Source organism: Syngnathus floridae, chromosome 10 (genome assembly GCF_059516105.1).
Source record: "Syngnathus floridae isolate MCC-2025c chromosome 10, RoL_Sflo_1.0, whole genome shotgun sequence".
Lineage (NCBI taxonomy): Eukaryota > Metazoa > Chordata > Actinopteri > Syngnathiformes > Syngnathidae > Syngnathus > Syngnathus floridae.
In genome coordinates, this window is record NC_142422.1 from 1740793 (window position 1) to 1766111 (window position 25319).

At 42.2% G+C, this 25319-nt stretch overlaps 1 protein-coding gene and 1 long non-coding RNA gene across 6 annotated transcripts in view; one reads left to right on the forward strand and one right to left on the reverse strand.

The window, feature by feature from the left end:
- mef2d (myocyte enhancer factor 2d) overlaps nt 1–22415 on the reverse strand; it is a 35412-nt gene extending 12997 nt beyond the window's left edge. For 2 of the 5 annotated variants that reach the window (XM_088387197.1, XM_088387199.1), the window contains exons 1-2: nt 22209–22415; nt 1981–2262 (exon numbers count right to left, since the gene is read on the reverse strand). In XM_088387197.1, the coding sequence (XP_088243323.1) occupies nt 1981–2034 (54 nt within the window). In that variant the 5' untranslated portion in view covers nt 2035–2262; nt 22209–22415. Of the gene's footprint in view, nt 1–1980; nt 2263–13963; nt 14105–22208 lie in introns of those variants that run through there. The other 3 variants (XM_088387194.1, XM_088387198.1, XM_088387196.1) reach the window with 3 other exon arrangements.
- On the forward strand, nt 22014–24049 carry LOC148391655 (uncharacterized). The gene is made up of 3 exons (XR_015860867.1): nt 22014–22257; nt 22442–22529; nt 23556–24049. It is a non-coding gene; the product is annotated as an uncharacterized LOC148391655 (long non-coding RNA).
- Nucleotides 24050–25319: the final 1270 nt, after the last annotated feature.

The following is a 25319-nucleotide window of genomic DNA, read 5'->3' on the forward strand; positions in this document are numbered from 1 at the left end:
TGGAGTGTCTTGGCAGGGTTCTGCTCGCGTGGCAGATGGATGAGGAAAAGCACCACCGAGAGCCGGCGCCGATTCGTCGTTTTCCCGTAACCGACGGGTCGCTAGCGTTTGTTAGCTCGCACGCAGGGCTGGAACATCATTAACTATGAGGAGTATTTTTTTTGCTTTTTTTTTGTACAACTTCAAGCTAGCCTGATTTTTTGGGGTTGGACACAATTTTTTATTTTTTTTAAATAGTGTACGCAATGACCAAAATATATTAAATTAAATATAATTAAATGAATACAATTTTTATTTTAAATAATTAGTGTAAACAATGATCAAAATATATTAAATTAAATAGAATTAAATTATCAAATTAAATAATTAAATTATATTTTACACATTTTTGGTAGCCAAAATTTCTAGGGCACATTAGCATGAACACAATGGAATGGCTAAAATTATCATTGAATGGCTGTGGCACACCAGAATGGTGCAAAAAAAAAATCTTTTTAGGATTACACATAAGAAATCGCATTTGGCCAGTGCACTGTATGTTTACGTTTCCAAAATGGCAATATTGGTTCCAAAAAAAAAAAGCAAAAACCTAGCAATGCTTCACAATGCTTGAAAGGAGAAATGTGCAATTGGAGATTCTGTCCCGCTTCCAGCCGGGCCTACACTGGCAGTGGTTGTTTTGTTTTTTGAAGCTTATGGAACGGAACATCTCCCCAATCAACATGTAGGAGGGTGACGGGCGCTCATGTCCTCCGACATCCATTTGAATTCCTTTCACCGGCGTCGCTCTTCATTAAGCTTCAAAAGATTTTTTTTTCCAAACCAGCAAATTGTCCTTGGAGAGAACATCTTATTGGAAATATTCAATTAATCGTTGCGGAATCAAACATACTAAAGTTCCTGCAGTTGAGACAATTCCTAATTTATTCCTGCGACTCAATCCGGCGAGTTGGTCAAACTATCGACTAACCGCCGGCCACCTGATCCGAGTTCCGGATCCATTAACCGGTCCACAAATAGCTCAGATTGCGTCTGAACAAGAATCCTTGGTGGCCTGCGGGCGTCATTTGCGCGCCTTTATGGAAATACAACCTGCTGGGATTGATGAGGAAGAAATCAAAAGCCGAGAATAAAAAAAAAGAAAGCAGGCGGCCTAGCTTTTCATTTTATTTACTTTCTTCTTCTTCTCTTGTTATTCGCCGGCTGCAGGCTGCTGGAGGTGGCCATGTCAAATCCATTACTCAACGTGCTCAATAGAGCGAAGAAGCCCATTTAGCCGGCGACTCGTCTTTGATGGATCATTTAGCCTTTTTAACCGAGATGACAATATGCTGCTGATACAAGCACGCTCCGAGGACATTTTTCTTGTCAGATATCTTCTCGCTTTTTATTTCCACCAATTGGGAGAAAGCCCACCGCGACGTGTGAAATGAGCCTCGTAAAAAAAAAAAAAAAAAAAAAAATCACGCTTTGATGTCGTGTTGTGGTGATACTGCTGAGAGAACAGTCAAGTGTTGTTGTTCGAGCTACACGGGATGCCACAACAGCCAGCGCACACTCCCGTGGGAAATTTAGATTCTGTTTCTATTATTTAGCCCTTTTGGAATTGCTTCGCTTGGTCTTTGTTATTATTCTTAGGGCCAAAGAAATGCTCATTTTGAGCCGTTTCGAAAAAATGGCGACAAAAGGTGGAGAAAAGTCAGCCCTTGATAGCTTGACTCACTAGACGGTAATTTGCATATGCTAGCTAACAGCCAATCAGAGTCATCATTTCGATGCAAACAATTCTAAATGCAGCTATTTACTTATTATGTGTTCTTAATTTTATGAACTCATTACCGTGACAAAAGAATGACTTCTGAGCTTTGATTTTTCGTTTCAGCCCTTGCAGAGACCAGTTTTTGCTTTGACCTTATTTCGGAATCGAACGACTTGAGCGATTCGATGAATCAGCGCGACAAGCAATTGAGCGATGCTAACCTGTCTGTTGCGCTCATCGGTGATCCTCTGAATCTGAATCTTTTTCCTCCCCATGTTGATGTGGCGGCGGCGGAGGCGGGGTGGGGGGGTTCAGGTGACGGCCGAATCTTCTTCCACTTCCCGCTGGCGCGTTTAAACACTTCCTGCCGGACGCGGGAGCCGTTTACTCGGTGACGACGGTGGAGAAAGACGAGAGGACGAGCGAGCGTTCAGATCATGGTCCTCGTCGGCCGGGCGGCTCATCCACACTGTGCCCTCGCCTTCACCTCAGCTGGCCGGCTCCTGGAAAACAACACACGGGCAGGGGGAGCGGTGAACGAGGGGGCTCGCTTTGCACACCGTGACCCACTTTAGCTACTACAAACACCGTCTTTGCCCGACCCGGCCGATAAACAAGAGAATAAATGAGGCGGCCATCAAATCAGCCGCACATGAAACAAGTGGAGCTGTGGGGGTGGAGGGAGGATGTTTGGGGTTGTTGCTACATGCAGAGCAGGAGGCCCTCGGCGGCCCGGCGAGCAGGGAGGCTGTGCTGTGTCAGCTTCATTAGAGGCATCACCGCCACATCACTGATCGGACGGTCGCCCACGGCAACCGGCTGCCCGGTCGGGGCCGCCTGGCACGCCGGCCAACGCAGAGATGACAGCGGCATTGGAGCCTTTTGTCTGTGTGGGTTTTTGGTTTGTTTTGGTTAATTCGTCTAGCTTTTTTATTTGCTCTTTTTATTTTGGTTCTTGGAAAGAAGCAATTATGACTTATAAAAAATATATAATAAATATAAATAAAATGATACAAAAAGAATGAAAAAAAAATCCACTTTAATAACAAAAGACACTAAATGTAAATTTTGGTTTTTTTGGGTTAATTCGTCTCGCTTTTTTATTTGCTCTTTTTATTTTTGTTCTTGGAAAGAAGCAATTATGACAAAAAAATATATAATAATAAATATAAATAAAATATTAAAAAATAATGAAAAAAAATCCACTTCAATAACTAAAGACACTAAATGTAAATAAATGCCAAAAACATGTAGAACAAGTCTCATTCCAGCCTACGTCTGAATAAACGGCGCCGCCAGCCAAGCATGTATGTATTAAAAGTTGGTGGTGAACATTCCTAAATTCCAAAGAAGAAGAACGCGTGCAGTGTTGGTGCAAAGTCATGAATGAATGAGAAGGCCGGGAACGCCGAGGGAGACCGGGGCTACTTTTGGGCGCCGTTCCTACTATTTGCGGCGGCGTTGTAAAAATAGCCGTCCATAAATAAAGACATATACGCAGGCAGGGGTGCAGACGCTGAGTCCACACGAGCTGAGATGACGCCAGCTCGCCGACATTCGTTGCCTACCTGCCCGCCTTCATTGTGTCACGCGGATGGAGGTCAAATTCAATGGCTGCTACTGTACGTAAATACAGATTTGAGCTAAAGTTAGCCACGTGCAAATATAGCAACAGGAGCTAAATTTTGAAGTGAAAATATTGACATGGTTCCAGCTCATCAATTCAAGTTGTCATCCCAAGATGGCAACATTGTATCGTTTTTTTTCCCAACCACTTAAAGCACACACGATGTCAATAATGATTATGCTAATAATAATTTCAAATGGTAATTCAAAGTGTTTGAAATTGCCGGTCATGACATTTCCTGTTTGTGCAGCGTTAAGAGTGGAAGCTTCATTGTTTTTGAATTATGCACCGATGAGAGCAAAAGAGGAAGTGTGGCGGCTTGCTGCTAATTGTTTTCCTGATGAACAACCGGAGGCCTGAACAACTACGGCAGAATGTCGAAATCCTCCGCAATACCCTTGTGAAATTTAGCACCTCTGCAACCGCAAATAAATAAATAAATAGATACATAAATAAATAAATCGCAAATTATTTTATCTTAATATTAAGAATTTTTTGGGAAAAATTGTAATTTAAATATAAGATGTTTTTATTTAAAAAAAATACAATTAAAATATATTACTTAAACCTTTTTTATTTCATTTATTTTTATTTTTTTCTCAACCCCATTTTGCATGAAAAAGAATCTAAATTAATTTGTGTATTTTTCTTTTAAAATCTCATTAATATTGGATTTTTTTTCTTGAAAAAAAAACCCTTTTGTTGTGATATTAAGACTTTTTCAGTTAAAGAAAATGACTTAAATCTTGTAACATCCAAACTTATCTATGAATTATTCACTGATGAGACGGAGGCAGGGAGTGCGGCACTAATTGTTTTCCTGATGAAGAACCGGAGGCTAGAACATCTACAGCGAGGATGTCGAAACTGTCGGCAACATCTTAGTGAAATCCAGCATTCGGAAAAAATCCATTTTTAACTCCTCTTCAAATGGTCGCCTCCCTTTCCGCTGGCACAGATTTGATAAGAGAGTTCAGAGGAGGATAATGAATTCTACCTGGATCACATCATTAGCGCGCTGCGGGTATTACAAAAAAAAAAAAAAAGCAAGCCCGAGAAAGGAGTAGGTGTTCCTAATGTCTTGCACATTCTTCCCAATGACACGCTCGCTAGCAGTTCAATCCACACGCTAACAAGGTGAGTGTGTGTTATTCTCACACTCAGTCGCAGCTTTCGTTAGCTGAGGTAGCGTTCAAAGGCAACTCGCGGGGATTTTTCATGGCATGAGAACATCCTTCATCCACTCGAGGTGGTCGAGTTGCAACTCTTTAAAAGCCACCCCGAATGTTAAACAAGTTTTGAGCGGTGTCGTGAAAGATACACAAACACAGATAATTAGCAAATTTGCGGAGGACCTAGATAGGAACCCTGGGGGATGCCCGACGACATGAAAAGTGGATTCTCTCAGGAGAATGTGGACATTTTGTGAGCGGATATAAAAGCAGACGTGACGCGGTGGCGCTCTTGAGGAAATGAAGAATATCTGAGGTGCAGCTACTTTTGATGAAAACTACATTGTCCCAGTAGACGGACTGGGCAGAAGAAGCAGTTGAAGAAGGAAAAAAAGAAACTCTTCTCATTCCAGATGCTTCAGTGGGAATGATCCTTGCTTTTCAACATTTTAAGTTTTGTCTCATGGACTTTTGACACCAACAGCATCAGATCACGATGGAGCAAAACGAGCGCCAATTAACTTCCAGACAAGACGCAATTAAAAATTAATTACATCAATTAAAAATACTTTTCTGGTATCTTACAAAATTTCTGTGGATGGATTTGAGTCAAAAAAAACAATCCCATTGCCAGTTACATCAGCTTCTGAGGAATGAGGACAGATTAGTTTGTCATAGCAACACAGCGAGGCTGAAATCTGATTGGACGAAAAAACAACATAGTGGTAGCTACGATAGGATATTTTAGATTTTCTGAAAAGCTAAAAAGCACGGAGAACCCGGGCGAACGCGTCGGCTAAGCTCAGGCAAGAGGGGGGCATGCTAGGTCGTTGCCTCGGAGCCGCCTGCCACACAGATTAGCGCTAAAAGAGCAGTTTGAGAATGTCGCATGGCGGCATCATTATCCCTGACATCTGTTGCTGCATTTCAAAGCTTCAATCCGCTCTCCGCCGTGGAGCTGAAGAGGCCGCGAGGGGTCTCGGTGCGACTAGAACATTCGCTTGCCGCCATCACCTGCCGGCCGGAGGGGAAGTCACCCGGATCGAGCCGGACGGCGGAGGTCAGCTAACGGGTGACCTTTACCGCCGACGAGCTGCCTCCGGCTCCCGCGTTCCACGCTGTTGTTATTCCTGGAGGCGGAAAATAGGTGACCGTGACACGGCGGAGTCAAAGCACAAAATCACAGCTGTTTGGGTCGGACACCAGCGATGTACTACGACGAGGTTTTATAGCAAAGACTGGAGAATTGACAGCTTGCCACTGACATTTTGTCACGGTTTCTCACTATAAAACAAATTGTTTCATTCCTACGCCCGAGACGGAAAGTGACATTTGCTTTCAACACAACGGGGCGGAACAAGTGTCAGGTGTCAAACTTCACACCCCTGTCCTTGTTTTTCCGCTATTCCTTTTCACGCAGTTGGTAAATCAAAAGGACATCGATTCCAGTTTGAGCCGTGTGAAAGGGGCTAAATGCAATACAAGGAGAGAATTTATTGGGGAAAAAAAAAAAAGCAAGCAGTGGCAGCGGGTTAAAAAAAAAAAAAAAATTGTATTGAATAGGTTTATCAGGTTGGAAGCACTGTTGGTCGATAAATTTTCGAAGGTAATAATTTACAAATATAATTTCTGGATGAAAAATGTAATTTGCATTATTTTTTAATTCATATAATAATTTCATATTTACTATTTTATTTATTTTATAATCATTTAAAAAATATATATTTCAAATTTTTCTTTCATCGATTTTTTGGGCTGCTCCATAAGCGTGACCTCAGCGCCCTTGCGGTTTATCGAAAAGCTTTTCCTGCTCGCTAGGCGATGTGGTGCCATCGGTGCCAAGTGCCAACTCAACAAACTGGACTAACACGCTCACATTAAGGAAAGACGCCAGCGAGAGACAATGACGCAAATGACAAATAAGCAGAGCGATACAAAAAGTTCTGTGCGGCTGTTCAGCTGACGGAAATGATGAATGCACGTCTTTGATTTGTTGTGCTTCTTATTTGGATCAAAACGTTCCGTAATGTTTGTACCAATTCCAGATGTAGCCAACACGACAACTACGAATGTCAGGCAGCTTTTTTTTCTCTCTCTCTCTCTCTCTCTCTCTCAATACTTGGGCTCGGTTCCTATTACTGCATTGAAGCCTAAATTGAAAGTGTAATTCCGGTTTGGTTGGACTATTTAGCTACGTGGCTAACATGATAGCGCTTGGCTAAGTGGGCCGCTGAATGGCCTCCCATGACCCACTGAGATTTGCTTTGGAGCCTGTTGTGCCAGCATCAGCTGCGGGGTATTTACAGCGGGTTGCCGTCTAGGGGGGTGGAAAAAAAAAATAAAAGTACTCAATGAACTAGTGAACTCAGGGAAAAAGCCTAAAAATCTATAAGTAACCAAGTATTTGATATTTGATCACATTACGAACCGCCGCAGTTGCTCGGCGTCCATCTTTGCTGTGTCAACAAAGCTGATTTAGTGGTGGGAGCATCTGCAGGTGGAGGAGGGGGGAATATGTTGGCCAGGTATCTGAAAGATGGTTTTGTGCGTCCATGCTGCCAAGCACTGGCAGAAGAACATGATCTCACCTCTCTATCCCCCCTACTCGCAATCCACTTAACCAATCACGGGTGAGGCTGCAGAGAGAGGTGGGGGTGTTGATGCAGTGCAAAGGAAAGGAAGCCCAAGTGGAGTTGATTTGAAGGTTGGGATAAAGCGAGAATGGAGAAAGCCGGGTAGCAACACCATGAGAGGTTTGCCATTGCTGGATTTTGACAATGCTTTCCACAAAGATGGGTGCTGAAGAAATGATATATTTTTAGTCGTGTAATTTTCACAGTGCCTTATCACATATTTTTATTTAAAAAAAAAAAAATCAACATTTATATTTAAAAATTATTATTTGTGTATTTCCCCCCCATTTTTTCTCCAATAGATAATTATTTTGCCCAATTTTCAAGTTATAATACCCCAAAATATTTGGGGATTTTCCTATAACTGTATTGCATTTTGCATATATATATATATATATATATTTATTTTTTTTTTAAAAAAAATATAATTTTGACTAATATTTAAGTAGGTTCTTTATTTTTCGGGGATTTTTTTGGGGGATTTTCCTATAACTGTATTGCATTTTGCATATATATATATTTTATATATATATAATTTTGACTAATATTTAAGGAGGGTGTTTATTTTTCGTCTAGTTTCACTTCATAAGTGAAAATAAAGCGCACATATGTAAGTCGTCTCATGTGATGGCAAACATCTCCAAATCAAATAATTAAATAAGGTCGGTGTGAACGAGAAAAGAAACCGATACGCTCTCGACTATCCCCGACAATATAGTCATTTTATCAGCTATTTTTTGCCCATTCCACATGGACAGCAGTCAAGCAATTACGTCCTGCTTATTCATTTTGTGAACTAAATAAGTTTGTCCTGATGAAACCTTCCAGCATTGTCGTCGGGACAATCGGCAAACCTCGGCGGTGCATCACAGGCGAATGCCGCCGCCGCGACAAAACAAACCAAAAAATGCTTTTGCTTGGTATGACGAGCGTACGGCGACTATGTGGTTTGACCTGTCTGGTAAGATCAACAACAGGAAGCAAAAAGAAGCCTCGGGGTCACACCCATCACGCCGTTAGGTGTGACATCGTTGTGAAGTGGCGGAACAATGACGGGGGCGGGGGGGGGGAAAGTGCTGTACGGGATTGTTTGTGTTTTGGAACTTTCTCTTGGCACTGCTGCTGCTGTTAGGCAAGAATCTAGCCGTGCCGAGACAATGGAACCGACCTGAAGCATTCAAAGAACCAATGGAACAATTATGAGGTGGAGGAAAACATTCATGATAGTTGAATTTGAATGATAAGATGAAGATCATTTTATGAAGAAATAAATTGGTGGTTGACATGTACATTTCGGGCCTTCACGGCGAAAATGAATTTGATCCGTCATTCACAACGAAATTCAAGTCACAACAAAACAACCTGGCACACAATTTGACAACTGCAACAGCTTTTTGGCACACAACCAACGCAAGGGGGTCAAAAAAGCGTTTGTTGTCGAGATGAACTTTAAAACGAGCAGCCGCCAGCTGCTTGGACACCGCCCCGATGACTGCTTTCTGTTAGCTTTGCTAGCCTAGCATACAGCGGAACTGCAAGAATGGCTACTAGTTATGATTGAATGATTTGTATTTGATTTATTTCCATTAAGAAAGCCGGTTTCAACTGAATTGAGTTTTTAATATCCCTCATAATATGGTGAAGCTTTTACAGCTCTGGGGATACGCTAACAAGCGTAGCATAACTCACTGAGGCTACGCTAGCATAACTGACACAAGGTGAATTAACGCAGGTTGGCATGGTGGCCAAAAAAACATATATTTACGCTGCTTTATTTTAAAGGTATATACAATGGCGTCTTGACAGGTGGCGGCGAGCCCACCAATCACGACGCTAGACACATTAATAGCCTCGCGAGTCAAGAGGGGAAACCAACAGGTGTGGCGTTATGAGGCTCACTGCAGCACGAGCTAGCAGGGCCGTAAATCTATCTTGAGACACATAACCCCCTCCGACCCCCCTCAATGACATCCCCCACCAACTAGCCCAATTTGAAGTCAGCTCGGCAACTGACGACAGCCGCTCCACGCTATCTTCTAAATGGTCACGTTTCAAAGTGTCCCCGGTTGCTAGGCTAAAAACTAAATTTCAGAGATCCATCTTAACTTTTTGTGTATATAAAATGAGATTCCTACTTGGATTAAAATGTCATTAATCAAGACAAAAAAAAATGAAAAAGCAGATTTCACATGTAAAAAGGCAAGTCCAAGACTGCCGACTTCAGTGTGACTCAAGTCAAGTCATGTGACTTGAGTCCTCCACCTCTGCTATCTACGTTGTAAAATTCCACTCAATAAAAGAGCAAAAAAAAATCAAACAAACCAACAATTGGATCTGAACCGAAACCTTTTAGTTCCCTCCATAGCTCCAAATTAATAATAATAATAAATAATAATCATCAAGATTAAATTATGCAATTCCAGATTTTATTCCAGATTATAAGGAAGGTACGGAGCTACTCAATTAAATTCAACACAGGTCAGATCCTAGAGAATATTAATCAATCCCTCTTACCGTAGGGGTGGGGGGGGAACCCAACAGGGACTCTGGATTGAAGCCAGACGGTAGTCCAGAACCAGGCCCAAGATGGCAGCTAGCGTCCCGGTCGCAAAAGAAAGGAAGGTCGACGGAGCACACAAGCGTGGTCGCTCCGCCAGAGAACGTCCAAGTGACAACTGTTGGTGGAACGCCCCGTGCCCCCCCCACCCCCCAAGTCCGAATACCCACAAACAACCCTGCTCGCTGAACACCCGGCAACACAACCCCTCCCTCCCTCCCTCCTCCTCTCACGTCGCTTGTGCATGCCTTCAGCAACTGCCACCGATTCATCAGTTGAACACTGACAGATTTTTTTTCAGTCGTACAATGTTGCCTTTTGATATTTTTCACACCAAATAGACTGCTTAATCAATTTGTGAAACCCATTCGATCATTTTGCGGTCGTTAGCCTTTTTTAAAATAAAATTCCTGGAATTTCCCCAAACTAAAATGTGAACCAGTCAACATTTTCATCTCAACCTTTTACGTTTTTCAGTTTTTACCGATTTCCAGAGGACGCTAGGACACATCCGCCATTGCCTTTTTATCCATAGCAGATGTTTACGTGGTCTTCTGAGTCTAGTTGAAGACTTTACAAGTTTTTAAGTGACAAAAACGTCATCTTGAAAACATCAATTGACTCCATTTCAGGTCTAGTCAATCACTTTGAAGCGTTTCAAGTTTGCATGTTCGACATCAAACCAGATGTTGAAACCATCTCAGGAGTTTAATCTATCATGTCGCGCAAAATTTCACGTTGGGATGTTTTTGCCATCAAAGCGTCCGTTTTGAGCCAAAACGATTTCATTTCAAGACACTTTTTTTTTTTATTAAATACGTTTTCCCCATTAAACTGTTTAATCCATTTCAAGAGTCGAGTTTATGGCTCTGCGGTGTTTTGAAGTTTTTAAAATCAAACTAATGGTACAATCCATCATTTGAGTCTAGAAACTCATTTTGTATTTAAAACGATACGAATTTGTAGTCTTTCTTTCCCGTTGTGGGTGTGAACAGTCAGCGAGCCAGACCGATTTTCCCCGTGGCGACTTTTTCGGAGTACTCAGATACGATGGGCCCGTGCCTCTGACCACCACTTGGATTATCTGAACTGCACAGTCCACACAAAGACAGCTGGACAAGTGCACATACACACACACACACACACAACACATACACACATGCTCAGCTGTCAGAGAGTTGTACAAACACATTGCTAATGTCTCGTGCCTCTTGGCCAAACGACACTGAAGTGGTGGTGGTGGTGGGTGGATCCGTCCAAATATGGATTATATTGATATTGGTATCGACATGGACCGATGGATAACCGGGTGATAAGAGGTTAAAAACACTAGACTATCGCCTCTAATCGTAGATTGTTGGTTTAGTCAAGCACGGTTGTATTTTTTTGGGCTCCTGGCGACCCGTCGTGATTTGTCCTTATTAGTTATTGCTTCCAGACGCGACGGCCTCCTGGAATGTGGCCCAAGGGGGACCAGTGGCACAGACGAGAGCGCTGCACCCCTTTCGGACATTTACGGCGTTGTGCGGAAAGTCAATGACGCGAGTGTTCCGCCCGCCGCCGGCCCCCCGTTTCCCACACCCTCCCGGCCCCGGCGGAGACTTCAAGGTCAAGAAAGGTCACCAGGCGGAGAGTTCTTCCTTGGGAAGCCCGGTCGTTATCGCTCGCAAGGACTCGCTCGCTCCTTTTACAGTCTTTAAGCCGGGCCTTTTATTTTGAAGGACATCTTGAATCTTCCGGATAAATTTGGTGACCCGTCTATTTGGTCTTAATGCCAATGTCACGAAGCGATATCGGACATACATATATATATTAGAGGTGCAATGATTAATTGATTAATTGACAACTGATCGCTTAGTAAAATAATCGTAAAGATTTGTAGTTACCGATTAATCGGTTTGATACTTTTTTTATTTAAAATTGGTAGCAGTAAATGATTTTATTCTCCGCCATTGTCTGATTAGGTTTGTGTTGAATCAAAACAAAACAGGATTTGACCTATTTTCCAATATGTTCAAAACATTGAATGTTTTCTGCACCATCACTTCGAAATATCTGAATAAAAGGATGGAAATCAAAACAGTTTTATCCGATTCATCGAAAAAACATTCACTAGGTAACAATTTGAGGATTGGGTGGCCCAAGTGGAAGTCCATGTATGATCTATTAATTTTTTTTTCCTCTCCCCATCCTTCCGACACACGATGTTGGCCGTCAGCCCGAAAGGAGGATCTGTGATCCTTCCTCCGCTCTCTCGCCGAGCCAAGCGAAGACCTGCCAGGTTGGGTGGGGGAGGCAGCGACACATTCTTCTCCAAGAAGAAGAAGAAGGGAGAAATAGAGAAAGAAGCAGCGAGCCAGCCGGCCTGCAGGCGCGTGGATTTAAGTAAAAAGCCGAGCTTGGCTTCTTGTGCCTGCCAAACGCCGTCCGCCGTGTTTGTTTGTTTGTTTGTTTGTGTCGCTTTACAAAAGAAAAAAGGAGTCACGCTCGTTTGCCACCGATACGCGTGAAAATGAACACGACGCGCTCGCGAGGCTTTGACGCCGTTATGCAAATGAGCCTTCCTTTTGCTTCCCTGGGGAGGATTGGAGAAATTAGAAGAAGAAAAAAAAATGACAAAGCTCTCCTCTGCTCTGACCTACATTGTGCGGCAATTGTACACATTCGCTCGCACACGTTTGACAAATCCTGCAGTGTAATAAAGCGGAACATGCTGCAGACATAAAAAAGTTCTTGAAAGCCGCTCAGACGTTCTGATCGTCAACCTTTCACAGCCTCAAAGTGACACTGCTCCTTTTAAAACAGGCAGATTTGGAGGCTGAGAGGAGCAAAGCGTCCCACGCAATTGTTCGTTTGCTTTATCGTCGATTTTTAAGTTTTTACAGTCGACAGGGAAGTCTGGATGGAACCACAACTTGTTGGCTGGCACAAAGTTGCAGACAGGTAGCAAAATAACAGAGGCAGAGAAGGTCCCCAACTAAGCAGGTGAAGTCCATTTTTTAATATTTGGGGTATTTTTCATGTATGGATTATTTTAATGTATATACTATATCATTTTGAAAAGTGTCTAATACTGTGCCCAATATTTTGGCTTTTAAGTTTCTAATTTTTGTGTATTTTCTGTCTAGCATTTATGCAGATTTGACAATGTGTGTTTTTGTTATTTATTTATTACATCACACATGTACATTGCTCTTTATACTTTTGATTTTTTTTTTGCGTATTTTCAATATTTTTTTGTATAATATTTGTCAGTGTTTTCAAATTAGTTTTACGTAAGAACGTTGTATTCTTTTAATATCTTTATGTTTTTTTTCCCCCCAAAAATTGTGTATTATTTCTTTTGCCATGGTTATAAGCATGCAAATGTAAATAAATATGTTTTGTGCACTCTCAAGAGTAAATCCCGGTCATACAGTATTTCTAGCAAATACGAGGCGACACTCTCTGTCTCGACAAGGCCCTCCCCATCCGCCCCACACATCCTCCCTGAAGCTGTCACAGCCAAAGGTGAAAGTTCAAGAGCGTCACGACGAGCCCTAACAGACGTTCCACGTCTGCTGGGCTCAGCTGCCCACTAAAAAAAAAACTACAAACGTCCTCAGCTGCTGCTGCTTCATTTGATGGTGAAATTAATAAAAGGAAGAATCTGCAAAGAGACCAGACTTTGCCGCCATATCCTCATTAACACGCCACCCCGTGCGGCCGCGTTATAGTTTAATCTGTCGAGCAAATTAAAGTCATAAATCACCCGACAGCTGCGACGACTCCCATGACGCGACCGACCGACCGCAGACGTTTTTGCTTACGTGCGGTAAAATAAGAGCCGACTCACCCCACCAAAAACAAAACGCTTTCCTCGGAGGAGCAACTTTAGGAATCTGACGTCACGTTCGGGTCTAGCTCAAATTCAAAATGGCCGACGCACTTTCCCCCCAGATTTTCTCGTTCGAAATTTCAATATAAAAGTTGAATTTTAATGAAGTGGGACTGTCACAACCCCAAAAGATGCTGTAAGTGCAAGCGACAACTGACCACACACACACACACACACACACACACACACACTTCTCCTCAGAAACAGCTGACGCTTTAACAGGCTTACAACAGCTGACAGACTACAGGTGGGTCAGAGGGGACCCTTCATAAGTCCTCTGTCCCCCATTTGGAGAGCTCACCATGTGTACACACACACATACACAAATCGACACACACCTGTTGTGACTCCAGAGGAATTGCCATATCGACCACGTCCTCTCCGAGCATGAAAACAAGCCTTTATGACCCTCCGAGCATGTGTCGGAGAGGGCCTGTGTGTGGCGACAGATGCTAGCTAGCGGTGAGCCCGGCTAAAAGCTCTAAGCTTCTTTGCTTCAGGCAAGGAGGAGGTGGCGGCGGCATTATGATCAGAAGAAGAACATGTTAATCCGTCAGTGAATGGAAATAATGTGGAGCTCGATATAAAATAGGATGTGGAGGATGCACAAACAGTACTTGGATGATGCTAACGTAATGATCGCTCTGGTTTAACGTCAATGAAGCAGGAGGGAAATAAAGTCCTTAACGAGCACAGCGATTAATTACAGTTAATGAAACTAGGCAGCTTTTTTTTTTTTTAAACCAAAACATTCTTCCGAAACACAGCTACCAAAATAAACGGTGAGAAAAGGGCCACACAAAATAAAACAGTAAAATGATTTTTCAAATTTTGAAAACCTGCTGGTGTTGAACTGAGTTCACTCCAATTATCCAACATCCTCTCCAAATATAAAGCGATAAAAATTGACTACAGTTTCAAAACAGGAAGTCAAGTGCATAAAATGATACGATGTGATTATCCCCAATTACACAACGATACAATTTACGATGCAATACAGTTTTACTCCAAGGAAAATGCTTACAAAGGCAATATTTTTTTTCTAACCACTCTTTGATTATTTAATTAGTTTCAATGAAAACTCAACAAATCCTGAAGGCATAAACACTTTTCATGGCTCGCAATATGTCAAGAAAATATTCAGTTATTGACGAGTGTTGTTTCAAAGGTTCATTTTAATTAAAACATTACAATGCGTTTGACTATTTGACTAGTTCATAATGTTTTGCTTTTCATTTCACTTCATGCAAGTTATTGCAAATTAAAACGGTTGTGAGCGGAAACATTTAAGTGTCAGGAGCGAGATGCTGACATTTCTGCTTACAAACTTTTTGTCAGAAGAAAAAAAAAAAAAGTGAAATGCGGCGGGATATTTAGGACAAGCTTAGACTTGAAAGCAAAACATTTCTAGGTGTTGTTCTTTTGACGATAAATACAAGTGAGATAAAAAAAACATCTGCGCATGATATATTCCTGCCGTGTATGCAAAAACAGCCACGTTTTGACTTTATAAAAACCGCCAAACGACTTTGTCCTCCATCGCTAAAGTGCTGCAGTTTCGCTGCGTGAGGCAAAAACTTCATTTCATATTTCATATTCATGAGCGTGGCGTGCAACATCGCTGTGAGCCGGGCTAACGTGACCAGTGTGAGAAGTCACTGACATCTTGTCACCATGGCGACAAGCATGAGCGACACAATCAGCACCGGGAGATACACTTGAACTCAAGTGGTGTGTAGATTAGCCTAAAAGATTAAAGTGAAATATTTTCTTCACAATAATATGTTGTATGTGCCGCCGTTAGTCCAAACACAGCATTCTGATTAATATTGTATTTGTGGAATTTGAATGTAGCATCAAAAATCTATTTGTGTTTATCCATCTCAGGGGGCGGCCATTTTGTCACTTGCTGTCGAGTGAAAATGACATCACAGTTGCCCAGGTCCCAACCAATCGTGGCTCACCAGTTTTCTGAAGCTGAGCTGTGATTGGTTGTAACCTGAGCAACTGTGATGTCATAGCTAAGTGGCAAAATGGCCGCCTCCTTAGATGGATAAAAAAAAGTGGATTTTGCCTGTTTAATTCATATTCCACAAAGGAAACATCAATCAGAACACTAGTTGGGCTGGCACAGAACATATTATTCCAAAAACAAATTTCGAATTGACGTTTTTCTAAGATATGCAATAAAAAATGCATTAAAATTGATCTAATAGAAGACGCGCACAAAGCGAAGATCATCATTTGATGGCTGCGTATCCTCCTGGAGGAAGCGGGAGGACTCTGGAGTTGCAGCTATAATGTGATAACCAGTTCAATAACATAAACAAGTGCCAGAATCCTCCGGAGACTGTGTGCGCTGCGTGTATGTGTGTGTGTGTGTGTGAGTGGGCGGATGTGTGTGTCTTTTGCTTGTGTGCGAGTGTGTGGGCTGGAGAGGCCTGGGCGAGAGGTGAGGACGAGTCAGCCATTGAACAGCATCAAATAAAACGTTATCTAATGCCTGCCATGCTGACACCAAACAAGTGCGCTTTCTCTCTAGAACTCGTTGGCTCTCCAAATCGACTGCAAGTGAGCGTCATCTTGCTTTGCTGTGTGAAGAAGAAAAAAAAAAGAAATCTTCACACGTTCCGAGCGAATATCGAAACACTTCCAGGACCTTTTTGCTTGTTTGTGTTTACGCCCAGTGTGTTAAAGAATTTGTACCCTTTTTTCAACCAGGGACTGGTTCACTACTTTTTGCTTCTGTACTTTTGCCAAATAATATCATCAATTTATATGAAATAAAATCCAAATGCTTCCACTCATTTTGGCAACTCAAATGAGGACTCAGGAAGTAGCAAGAGCACAGAATAAAAATATCGAATCTGTAAAATGTCATACGTCTGTTTCATAAAGGCGTCTTGGAGTACACTCATCTCCCAGCCTCCGTGTTGTGTAATCAAAGCGCCTTTTGCTCCAAAGCAGAATACGAGCTGCGAGTCGTCTTTGCCAGAAATGCTTTTTGTTGGAGTCGCTGCCAACGCTTTTTGACAGCAGCGCTCGTCGCGGCTCGGGAAGACGGAACTAAAGACGTGGAGGTTGCTCGCTACGCCACCGGCAGTTCTGTTCAGTCTGGTCGAGTCGGAATTCACATTTAGTTTTTTTTTTTTTGCTCGCTTGAACCATTTTTTGGTTGGACCGCACTTGCTCCTTTGGTATTGCCGGCGTCACATGACCTCCTTCTGGTTTCACCTTCTGTTGCTGGCTCAGTCCAGAAGACTCACTGCCAAAGCCCACATCCAAATGGATGGCCCCCTGGAGTTTGGGGATTTTTTTTTTTTTTATTCCACCCATAAAGAGAGTTTGACTTAAATTAAGTATCCGAAGCAGACATATAAAAACAAAAAGTCTGAACGCACACAGGAAGTCTACTATTTCAGAGTGGTCAGGTTAGCATTAACGTTAGCATTAAGCTAACACATATTGACCAACCAAGCTTTGGCAACTTCTTTAAACTTTGCTTTCTTTAAAAATTCAGCTCCTGAAGCAAGTTTCACCGAGCAACAAGAGATCTGGTAAGCACATAAAAAAAGTAGTTTTTAAAAAAAAGCTAAGCTAGAAAAACAAAGTCGGCCATTTTGGATTGAAACGGCAATGGTCAAGATGGCCGATTCCAGGTGTCCATTAAAGGTTAACTTGTTCTGAAGATTTTGTCTTGATTGGTGGATAGAGACAGTAAAGTTTTCCGCAATTCATTTTCTTTCAAACAATTACCAAGCTATTTATTTTTGATGCTACACAACTGTCAAAAACAACAATCCGAGTTTTGCTAGTGACAAAACGGAGAACGCCGACCCAAGTGAAGCTTTCTACTTCTACAATCAAATAGCGTGAAGTTTGCGACTTTGACTCAACTGTCACTTTCGACACGAGCACAAAATCCAAACTAAAACTCTCATTGTCCGATTTCTTCTAGTCCACTTCAATCTTCTGCCAAAAGCTCCCGGCTAGCGTAATTGAGAAGTATCTTAATGCAATTTCAAATAAAAGACGGCATGGCTGAAGGTTGCCAGAAGCCGAACTAAACGGATTCAAATGGAATCTAAGTGGATTTTGACACCGTGACCCAGTCAAGGTCAAGCCGGCATCAGAGGTTTTTTTTTTCTGTGTGTGGCGCAGAAACTCCGAGCGCCGCCGTTTCCCCGCCACTTGAGGATAATCCCGTAAATTGCGCTCCAAATTGCCTTTAACCTACATGAGAGTCCGCAGCTTGCGGAATGACGCGGGACCACCACAGTTTGCCGAGGAAAAAAAAAAAAAGCGTCAGCAGGCAGCGATCTCCCCGGATATTAAATGTAATGAGAAGGCCAGATTCTGTCAGATGCCGTAATCCCCGATGAAAACAAATGGAGTCTTCATTCAGCATTTTTCATTTGCTCATCTGCGGCAACCAAAGCCAGGTCGGTCATTTCCATCCTGGCACGGAAGCGGCGTATTTAGAGCAATTCTGTCCGAGGCGGAGCGGATAAATTTAGCGCTTTGTACTGATTATTTTTAGCCAAAATCGACAACTGAGCAGGGATTACCGCTTTTTTTTTTTTCTTCTTCTCCTTTTAATTTCCATGAATGTTTATGCAACATGGCGTGGACAGATGACAGCCAAGATCAGGAATGACTCCACAATGAGATCATCGCAGTGTAAACGATCCCAGTCCAGCTGACCTTTAGGAACGGGGAGTGAAGGCCAGCCGGCTGTCCACTTGGGGAGATCCAGTGTCCATTATTGTTCTAATCGGTCCAAGAATTGAAGCGACGCAACGCCAAAGTCACCATGCGGCACTAATTTGAACCAAAAAGGAAGGCTCAACCAATAAAAGCCCAATTCCAGCAAATATTTTTTGGTTGGAAAGCAGTTGGACGGAATATCTAGGACAAATTTGTCCTGGAAATTGATAGTTCAACCCTAAAATGTCCCGTGTGAACAAAAACACAGTGCCTTGCCAGCATGGAAATTTTTTGGTGGGTCTACTTATGATAGAAACATGAACCAAATTTCACGTTGTTTTGTTAAACTGATTTTAGGGACTGAACTTTAAAAAAAAAAAAAAGAAATAGATGAAGCTTAAGTTGTTTAGAGTCTCTTTTTTGTGGGTCTACTGAAGATAAACATGCCTGCCAAATTTCATGTCAAGTGAAGCTGCTCCAAAACTGCTAAGAACATTTTTTCATACAAGATTCTGTAATGAGCTGAGCTAGTAATAAAGATGGACTTGTATGTTTTAAATCTAAAAAAAACAAACAAAAAAAATCAATTGACATTTGTTTGCCAACACGGCTTTCTGTGAAGTGCGTTGCGGTGAAACCAAGCCTAATTGCATCACGTTGCAGCACTGAAAAACCAAACAGCCACAAGGAGTTTTTAATGATCTCAAATCATTGAGAAAAGAAAAAAAAAAAAAAAAAAAACAGTAGGGAACATGAGAACAATACCACAGGCTGTCTGGCAATTCCCAGAATGAGCATTGATTAAATCAACTTATTAACGTTCTCGGGGGATATGCAAGAAAAAACAAAACAAAAAAATACAACGCACTTAGAAAACTAAGATCAGATGACTTCAGTATTAATTGCTACAAATGTTTTGGATGTACAGAATGCAGCTAATTGATTGTGTAGCGGCGCATACAAATAGGCTAAAGGGACAAAAGTATTGGGACACTACCAATCCCACGAACCATTTGTGCAGGGAGCCCATTCCTTCCTGCCTTAATACTCGAGCATGGGAATAGACAAAAATGGGGTAAGGATCGTGGGTGTGTTGGCCTACCCTGGAGAGTGAGCGGGCACACGGACAACACATGTTCACCTGGCAGGACGTTTCCTCTGCCGCAAGAGAGGTGAAAGGTAAGCAGCCAAAAAAACGTGACTGCGGGCGAGCGGATGGGCGAGAGGCCAACCTGACAGCTTTCTACAACAGCAGCACATTAGCATCGCTACATGATAGCAACTAAGGGTTAGCTGCGTTGACATACTTGGACTGCTATATGGTGTTTAGAATATTCCCTCAGAATCGAACTAGGGCCTGATCACGAACGATTTTTAAAAAAAAAACGATTCCGCTGACGATTTTTGATGATTCTCCATTGAACTCTACAACGTTTGATTCCGATTCAAACCTGGCTGGAAACAGTGGTAGCATTTGCAGCAAAAAAAAAAAAAAAGTAGGCAAAACAAGCATTCTCTATGTGATCTCTTGTCACTGCTTCACTGCAGGAGAGGAAAACGTTGCAAAGGATCCAGAGGGAACGGAAGGTTCACGTGCGGCAAAGCGAGCGGTCGCTGCGACGCGGCCTGCGGCGCACAACGGTGCTCTGTGTCGCGTCTGAAGTGCACGCCAGCCGAGTCATGTTGGAGCAGTTGGGCAAAAGGAGAGAGAGAGAGAGAGAGAAAGAGAAGGGGAATATTCTTCCCTAAATGAGCAGCGCCGAAGAGGAGGACAAGTAAAGACTTAAATGCAATAAATGCTAACCTAAAAAAAAAAAGGGCCAACTTTAAGAGAGTGATTGCCCCTCCAGGAGGGGGAGCTGGTTCCTCCCTGCTGTGTTTTGACTGCAGTCAACACACGCTTACAACACAAATGGAAGTTTGTGGCCAGCGATGCGATGTGCAGCGCCCACCTGCAGTCACGGCTCTCGGGAAACACAAAAGCACATTAGTGGCACTAAGCTCATAAAGTATCTGCCGCTTAAGCCCCCTTTCGCCCGACAAGTCCACCTACAATGTGTAGATTGCATACTTTGAAGTGGATGCCAACACGCAGGCCATTAAAGAACCTTTCAGGGTAAAGCATACAATCACATTTAAACTGTTTTTTTTTTTTTTGCAGGTTAAAATGTAAAATGTTATATAATTGTGTATTCTATTTTTAGAATATTTTTGTATTTTATAATGTATTTAATATTGTGATTCTTTTATATATAGCATTGAATATTTTGTATTTGTCCATTCATTTGATTTTATCTTGTTCTTATCTTGCTATTGACTGCTGCATTTCCTCCAGTAGAGCTCAGTGCTGCCCCTCACGTTGTGGCACAATATGGTACTACACAAAACACAAAATTTGGACTTGCTTGTCTTCCACCAAAAAAAACAATGGCTTTAAAAAAAATCTGCGCTATATTAAGTGCGACAGCGGGGAAACTGCATCAAATAAATCCAAGACGCTGATGAGAAAGTGACGACTAGTGTCAGCGGCAACCAGCGGCAAAATGGTTTGTGGGTCTGAGGAGGAAATGAGAAGTTTGATGACACTCTCCTCCCAGGAGAAAGGCAATTACGTGCTGTAATGAGAGCGCAATGGGCAGAAATGGACTCGGCGCAAAAGTCGTTTTATTCCGCCACAAACCGTCTTCCCGCGGCCAAACTGTGATTTACTTCCACGCGCGCTGTAAATCTGCTGTTTAACGCACTGAGTAAATAGACGCCATCGTAAAGACGTCAACAAGCACCGTGGAAGGAATCAGCCTTCTCTGCTACTGTAAACAATAACATGGAAGCTCTCACAATCAGCACCGTGATGAACGAACTCGCAGAAAGAATCCAGTTTGGGGTTAATTTATGATTCTTGACCATTTTTCTCTGTGGTAAAGTTAAACACTAATAGACAAAGTGTTCTAAACACTAAATAATAAGTTATGTTATTGATGATTGATTTTGGTCATTAATAGGCCGATGCATCGGAAATCAGAAAATTTCTGAATCCAAAGGTTCAACTCTGACGAACCCGAGTCTCAATCACACAACCCCATTCCATTTCTGTTCCAGGGTCAAAATGTCAATTTATTGTCCGTTCCAGGGTTAAACCTTCATGAAATTGGAACCATCCAGGAGAGGGTCAAACTGTCGCCATCATGTGGCCTTCGTTTACACCAACTGTCTAGTCCAGGGTAAAAATCACAGAACCTTCATTGATTGACCGAGCTCAAACTAGAAATGTCAAAATGTTCTCTTCTCATTTCTTTACCTGCTGTTCCAAGGTGAAACAGTCACTACCACTATTTACAAAACCTCCATTGAACTGTCTGTTCCAGATTAAAATCTTAACTAAATGTCTTCTGTTGAATAAAACGCTCACCGCCACAGAGTCTCAATTATGTTTAAGTGCAAAGCAAATAAGTGAAGCACATCACCACCAGTCCAGAAAGCAAACTGCCTGACTCAACTTTATATGGGACGCAGTTTGATTCGGAATTGAAGCCAAAGAAAAAGCCAAATCACGCCTTTGATAATTATGTTACATGCATAAAGTTTCATGCATGTATTCCATAAAATGCGGCTGCATCAAAGCCAGCTGCTCGAGGCAGATGCCCCCCCCCTTCCATTCTTGACAAAGTGTGTGATTGGCCCCATAACGAAACATCACTTTTGAAAAATGTAAACACGACTAATATGTCCTGCATTTGAAACGGAGTGACGTGAACTAAAGAAGAAAACTACCTTCCGTCTTCCAGCTTTCCACGCACATTCCAAAGCAGCGGACGCACACACATGCTCACCCCGAAAAAGATGACACGAACCCGGCCAAGAGAAGCAGTCACCTACCGGGCCAAAAGAGCATCCGCATCTGCCGGAGGAGGCGAGCGTGGTCAGGGTGCGTCTAACGCCGGCTCAAAGCGTCCCAAATCGCGGCCGCCGACTGTGCTGCGTGCCGCTGAGCGCGTCCCGGGTTGCGAATGATCGAATTACCTCCGACTTGACGTGCGGTGTAACTATTTAGCGACAGTGCAAATGGAGCCGAAGCTCGTTCTGAGGCGGTGTCCTTATGTGATTGACAGGCATCCTGGGCCAATGGGAGCGAGGCTTTTACGTTATGAAGGCCAATCAGAAGGCGGCCGCGCGGTCGGCGAGAAGGTGGAAGCGGAGGTAGGCGGGGCTTGTATCCCTCCGCTTGGGTTGAGAGTCCCAACATTTCATTTCACCGGTTAAACTAAGTAACTTACGACAAATGTCACTTTCCTTTTTACCACGAATAGTTTTTGAAAACGACGTCAAAGTTGTTGACTAGCCAGGTTATTGTAAGCGGTCTTAACGTCGATCTACTGCGAGCATATTGGACACTTGCGATAACCAACCAACTGCTGACCGTGATTTATTATCACTTTCTACATTGTCAGCATGTTTATATGTAAATTAAAGGAATAACATGTATTGATGTGGGCAACAAGCGGGTAAATTCACCTTTTGCCTGGTGGTACACGTGATGTGAGCACAGTGTGCACAACACGGGCACGAATAGTGAAACCCGCACTACTTTATCAAGCTTGCGCGGATGAACACTATGTTTACAGTTAGGAAGGCGGGGCAGATGACGTCACATGGAAGGGAGGAGCTGGGAGCGTGTGCTCGTAACAGTGCAGCACGTGCGCGCATCGAGTAATAATAACGATTTATGACGTACAACATTATTTCATAAGATTTATGAACAAGTATTGCTTTCAGTTGGGGCAATATATAGATATACTGTTGTGACGCCAACGTACTTGTAAATTTAGACTATGATGACATCACCAGCAATTTGGGTAGTCGTGATACTTTGATACTGTGATTTGTTTTTTCTTACAATAAAAGACTATGAAACATATTCAAATAACTTTTTAAAAGTCCAAAATGTTCAAACAAACCATATTATGATTAAAATTCAATATCTGCTCTCAAATAGCGCTTCAGATGGGTTAACGATGAATTAATTAAAATTAATTATAAACCTTTAACACACAGCAGCAACACAAACAGTACATAGCGCCACCTGTTGATTTGGAATGCACATTCATTGAGCATGTTCCCATGTGGAAATGATTGTTTTACTGCACAGTGCAAGAGTTTAGTAGTTGTGGTGTCACCAAAGAGGTCGGAAGGATTACACGCTGTGTGTTTTGTGCTTTACATAAGAAGATTACTCCATGGATTTCCATTGCTGCGGTCAGATGGACGCTCATTCCCGCAGCTGGGAACTAACGCCGGCCAACGTCGGGCTCAGTGCTGGGGTCATGGAAATGCCACCACGAGGAATGACAACAAACAGTGGAAAACACTGGAGTGACGTACTGGACGATTCATCAATGAAACAGCTTTAAAAAAATCTGCCTGTCGAGACGCACTGTGGGAATAAAAAGTTCTACACACCGCTGTGTGGAATTGTAAATGTGCAATTCTGCGTTTTATTAATATCATCATTTAACATCTTATGTGGAGTAATTTACCCCTAAAGTCATCTAATTGTCAAAATCTAAATATGTTTTGTTGATTTAGCTACCAAATTAATTAAAACTGCTATGAAAATAATAATATCAATGCAATTATTTCATATAAGTTCGGGATTTTAGATGCAAGTTTCAACTACTAACTTTCACAAATATAACTACCGTAGTGGTTTTATGAAGAATTTAAGCGGCTTTCTTCACAAATACGTATATTAGGTAATCTGGCGCCCCCTGTTGGAACATTAATCTCACTGGATGTCATTGACTACTGTATTTCATTTGCTTATGACTAAGCACAATTATGCAGCCAGTAGTGTACATTACTTGGACAGAAAAAGATTTTTAACATGGCTTGGTGTTGTTTGAAAACATAAATCAATCGTGTGCACGCCCGTGAATATTATTTATTACTCCATCTATGTAAAACATATGATTGATTAAACATTTTGATTAAGAACTACATGTTCCAATACTTAAGTCCATTTAATTTGCATGTACATGAATGACCCTCGTAAGGACAAGTGGTTAAGAAAATAGATTTGTTATTATTATTAATTATTATTATTATTATTATTATTATTAGTCACTTCTTTATGCAGAAAAATGCCCCGAAATGAATAACAGACTGCTCTTATTTTGTTTTACATTTTATTTTTAGTCTACAAGTCTGACATTTTTCTGCCCCCCAACGATTAGGAGCAATTAACCGCACTTTATAGTATGTTAGTCAGCAGGTGAGCAATTAGCTTGACTTTATTTACCTCTCTGTTTTGTGTGTGTGTGTGTGTGTGTTCGTGTCTTGCGCTCTGCCTCCACGCGCATCCCTGCGGTTGCCTGGCAACGCAGACGGTCTCCATGGCAACGGCGCCAACAAACGCCCCCTCTGCTCTCCTCTATTGCCTGTGCCCATCAATTAGGACTAAAGTGCAACCATCACAATGAGCCACTGCACACAGTGAAGGAAAGATTGGGGGGGGCATGGGGGGGGGGGGGGGGGGGACCTCGGCCGTAACATCTGAAATCTGATAGGACAAAAAACAACTAACTTCCACATTGATGTAGCTAGAAAAACCATAATTTAAAAAAAGAGATATTAACTTGTGTTGATAAACGTATTATAATATAATAAAACAATTTGTATTCGGAGGATAATATAAGAATGCCTTCCATCGAGCCATCCATTTAAAAACAGCTCGTTGTTGAAGTTGTAATACCAAATATAAGCCGCCAGAGGGAGACAAACAACTACTAATGTGAAAACCCTGCCTGTCACCAACTGTCCTGTAGATGGCGCTCCATCCATTGATATTATGAAAGTGCTGCTCTGATTGCAGCGCAAAACCGTTTTGATCATCTAATCAAAACCACGTCGTTCTATTGGAAAAAATAATAAAGCATCTTTTTACTAATCTAATCGTCTACTTGGTCACTCATCCTGAATGCTAAAACATTT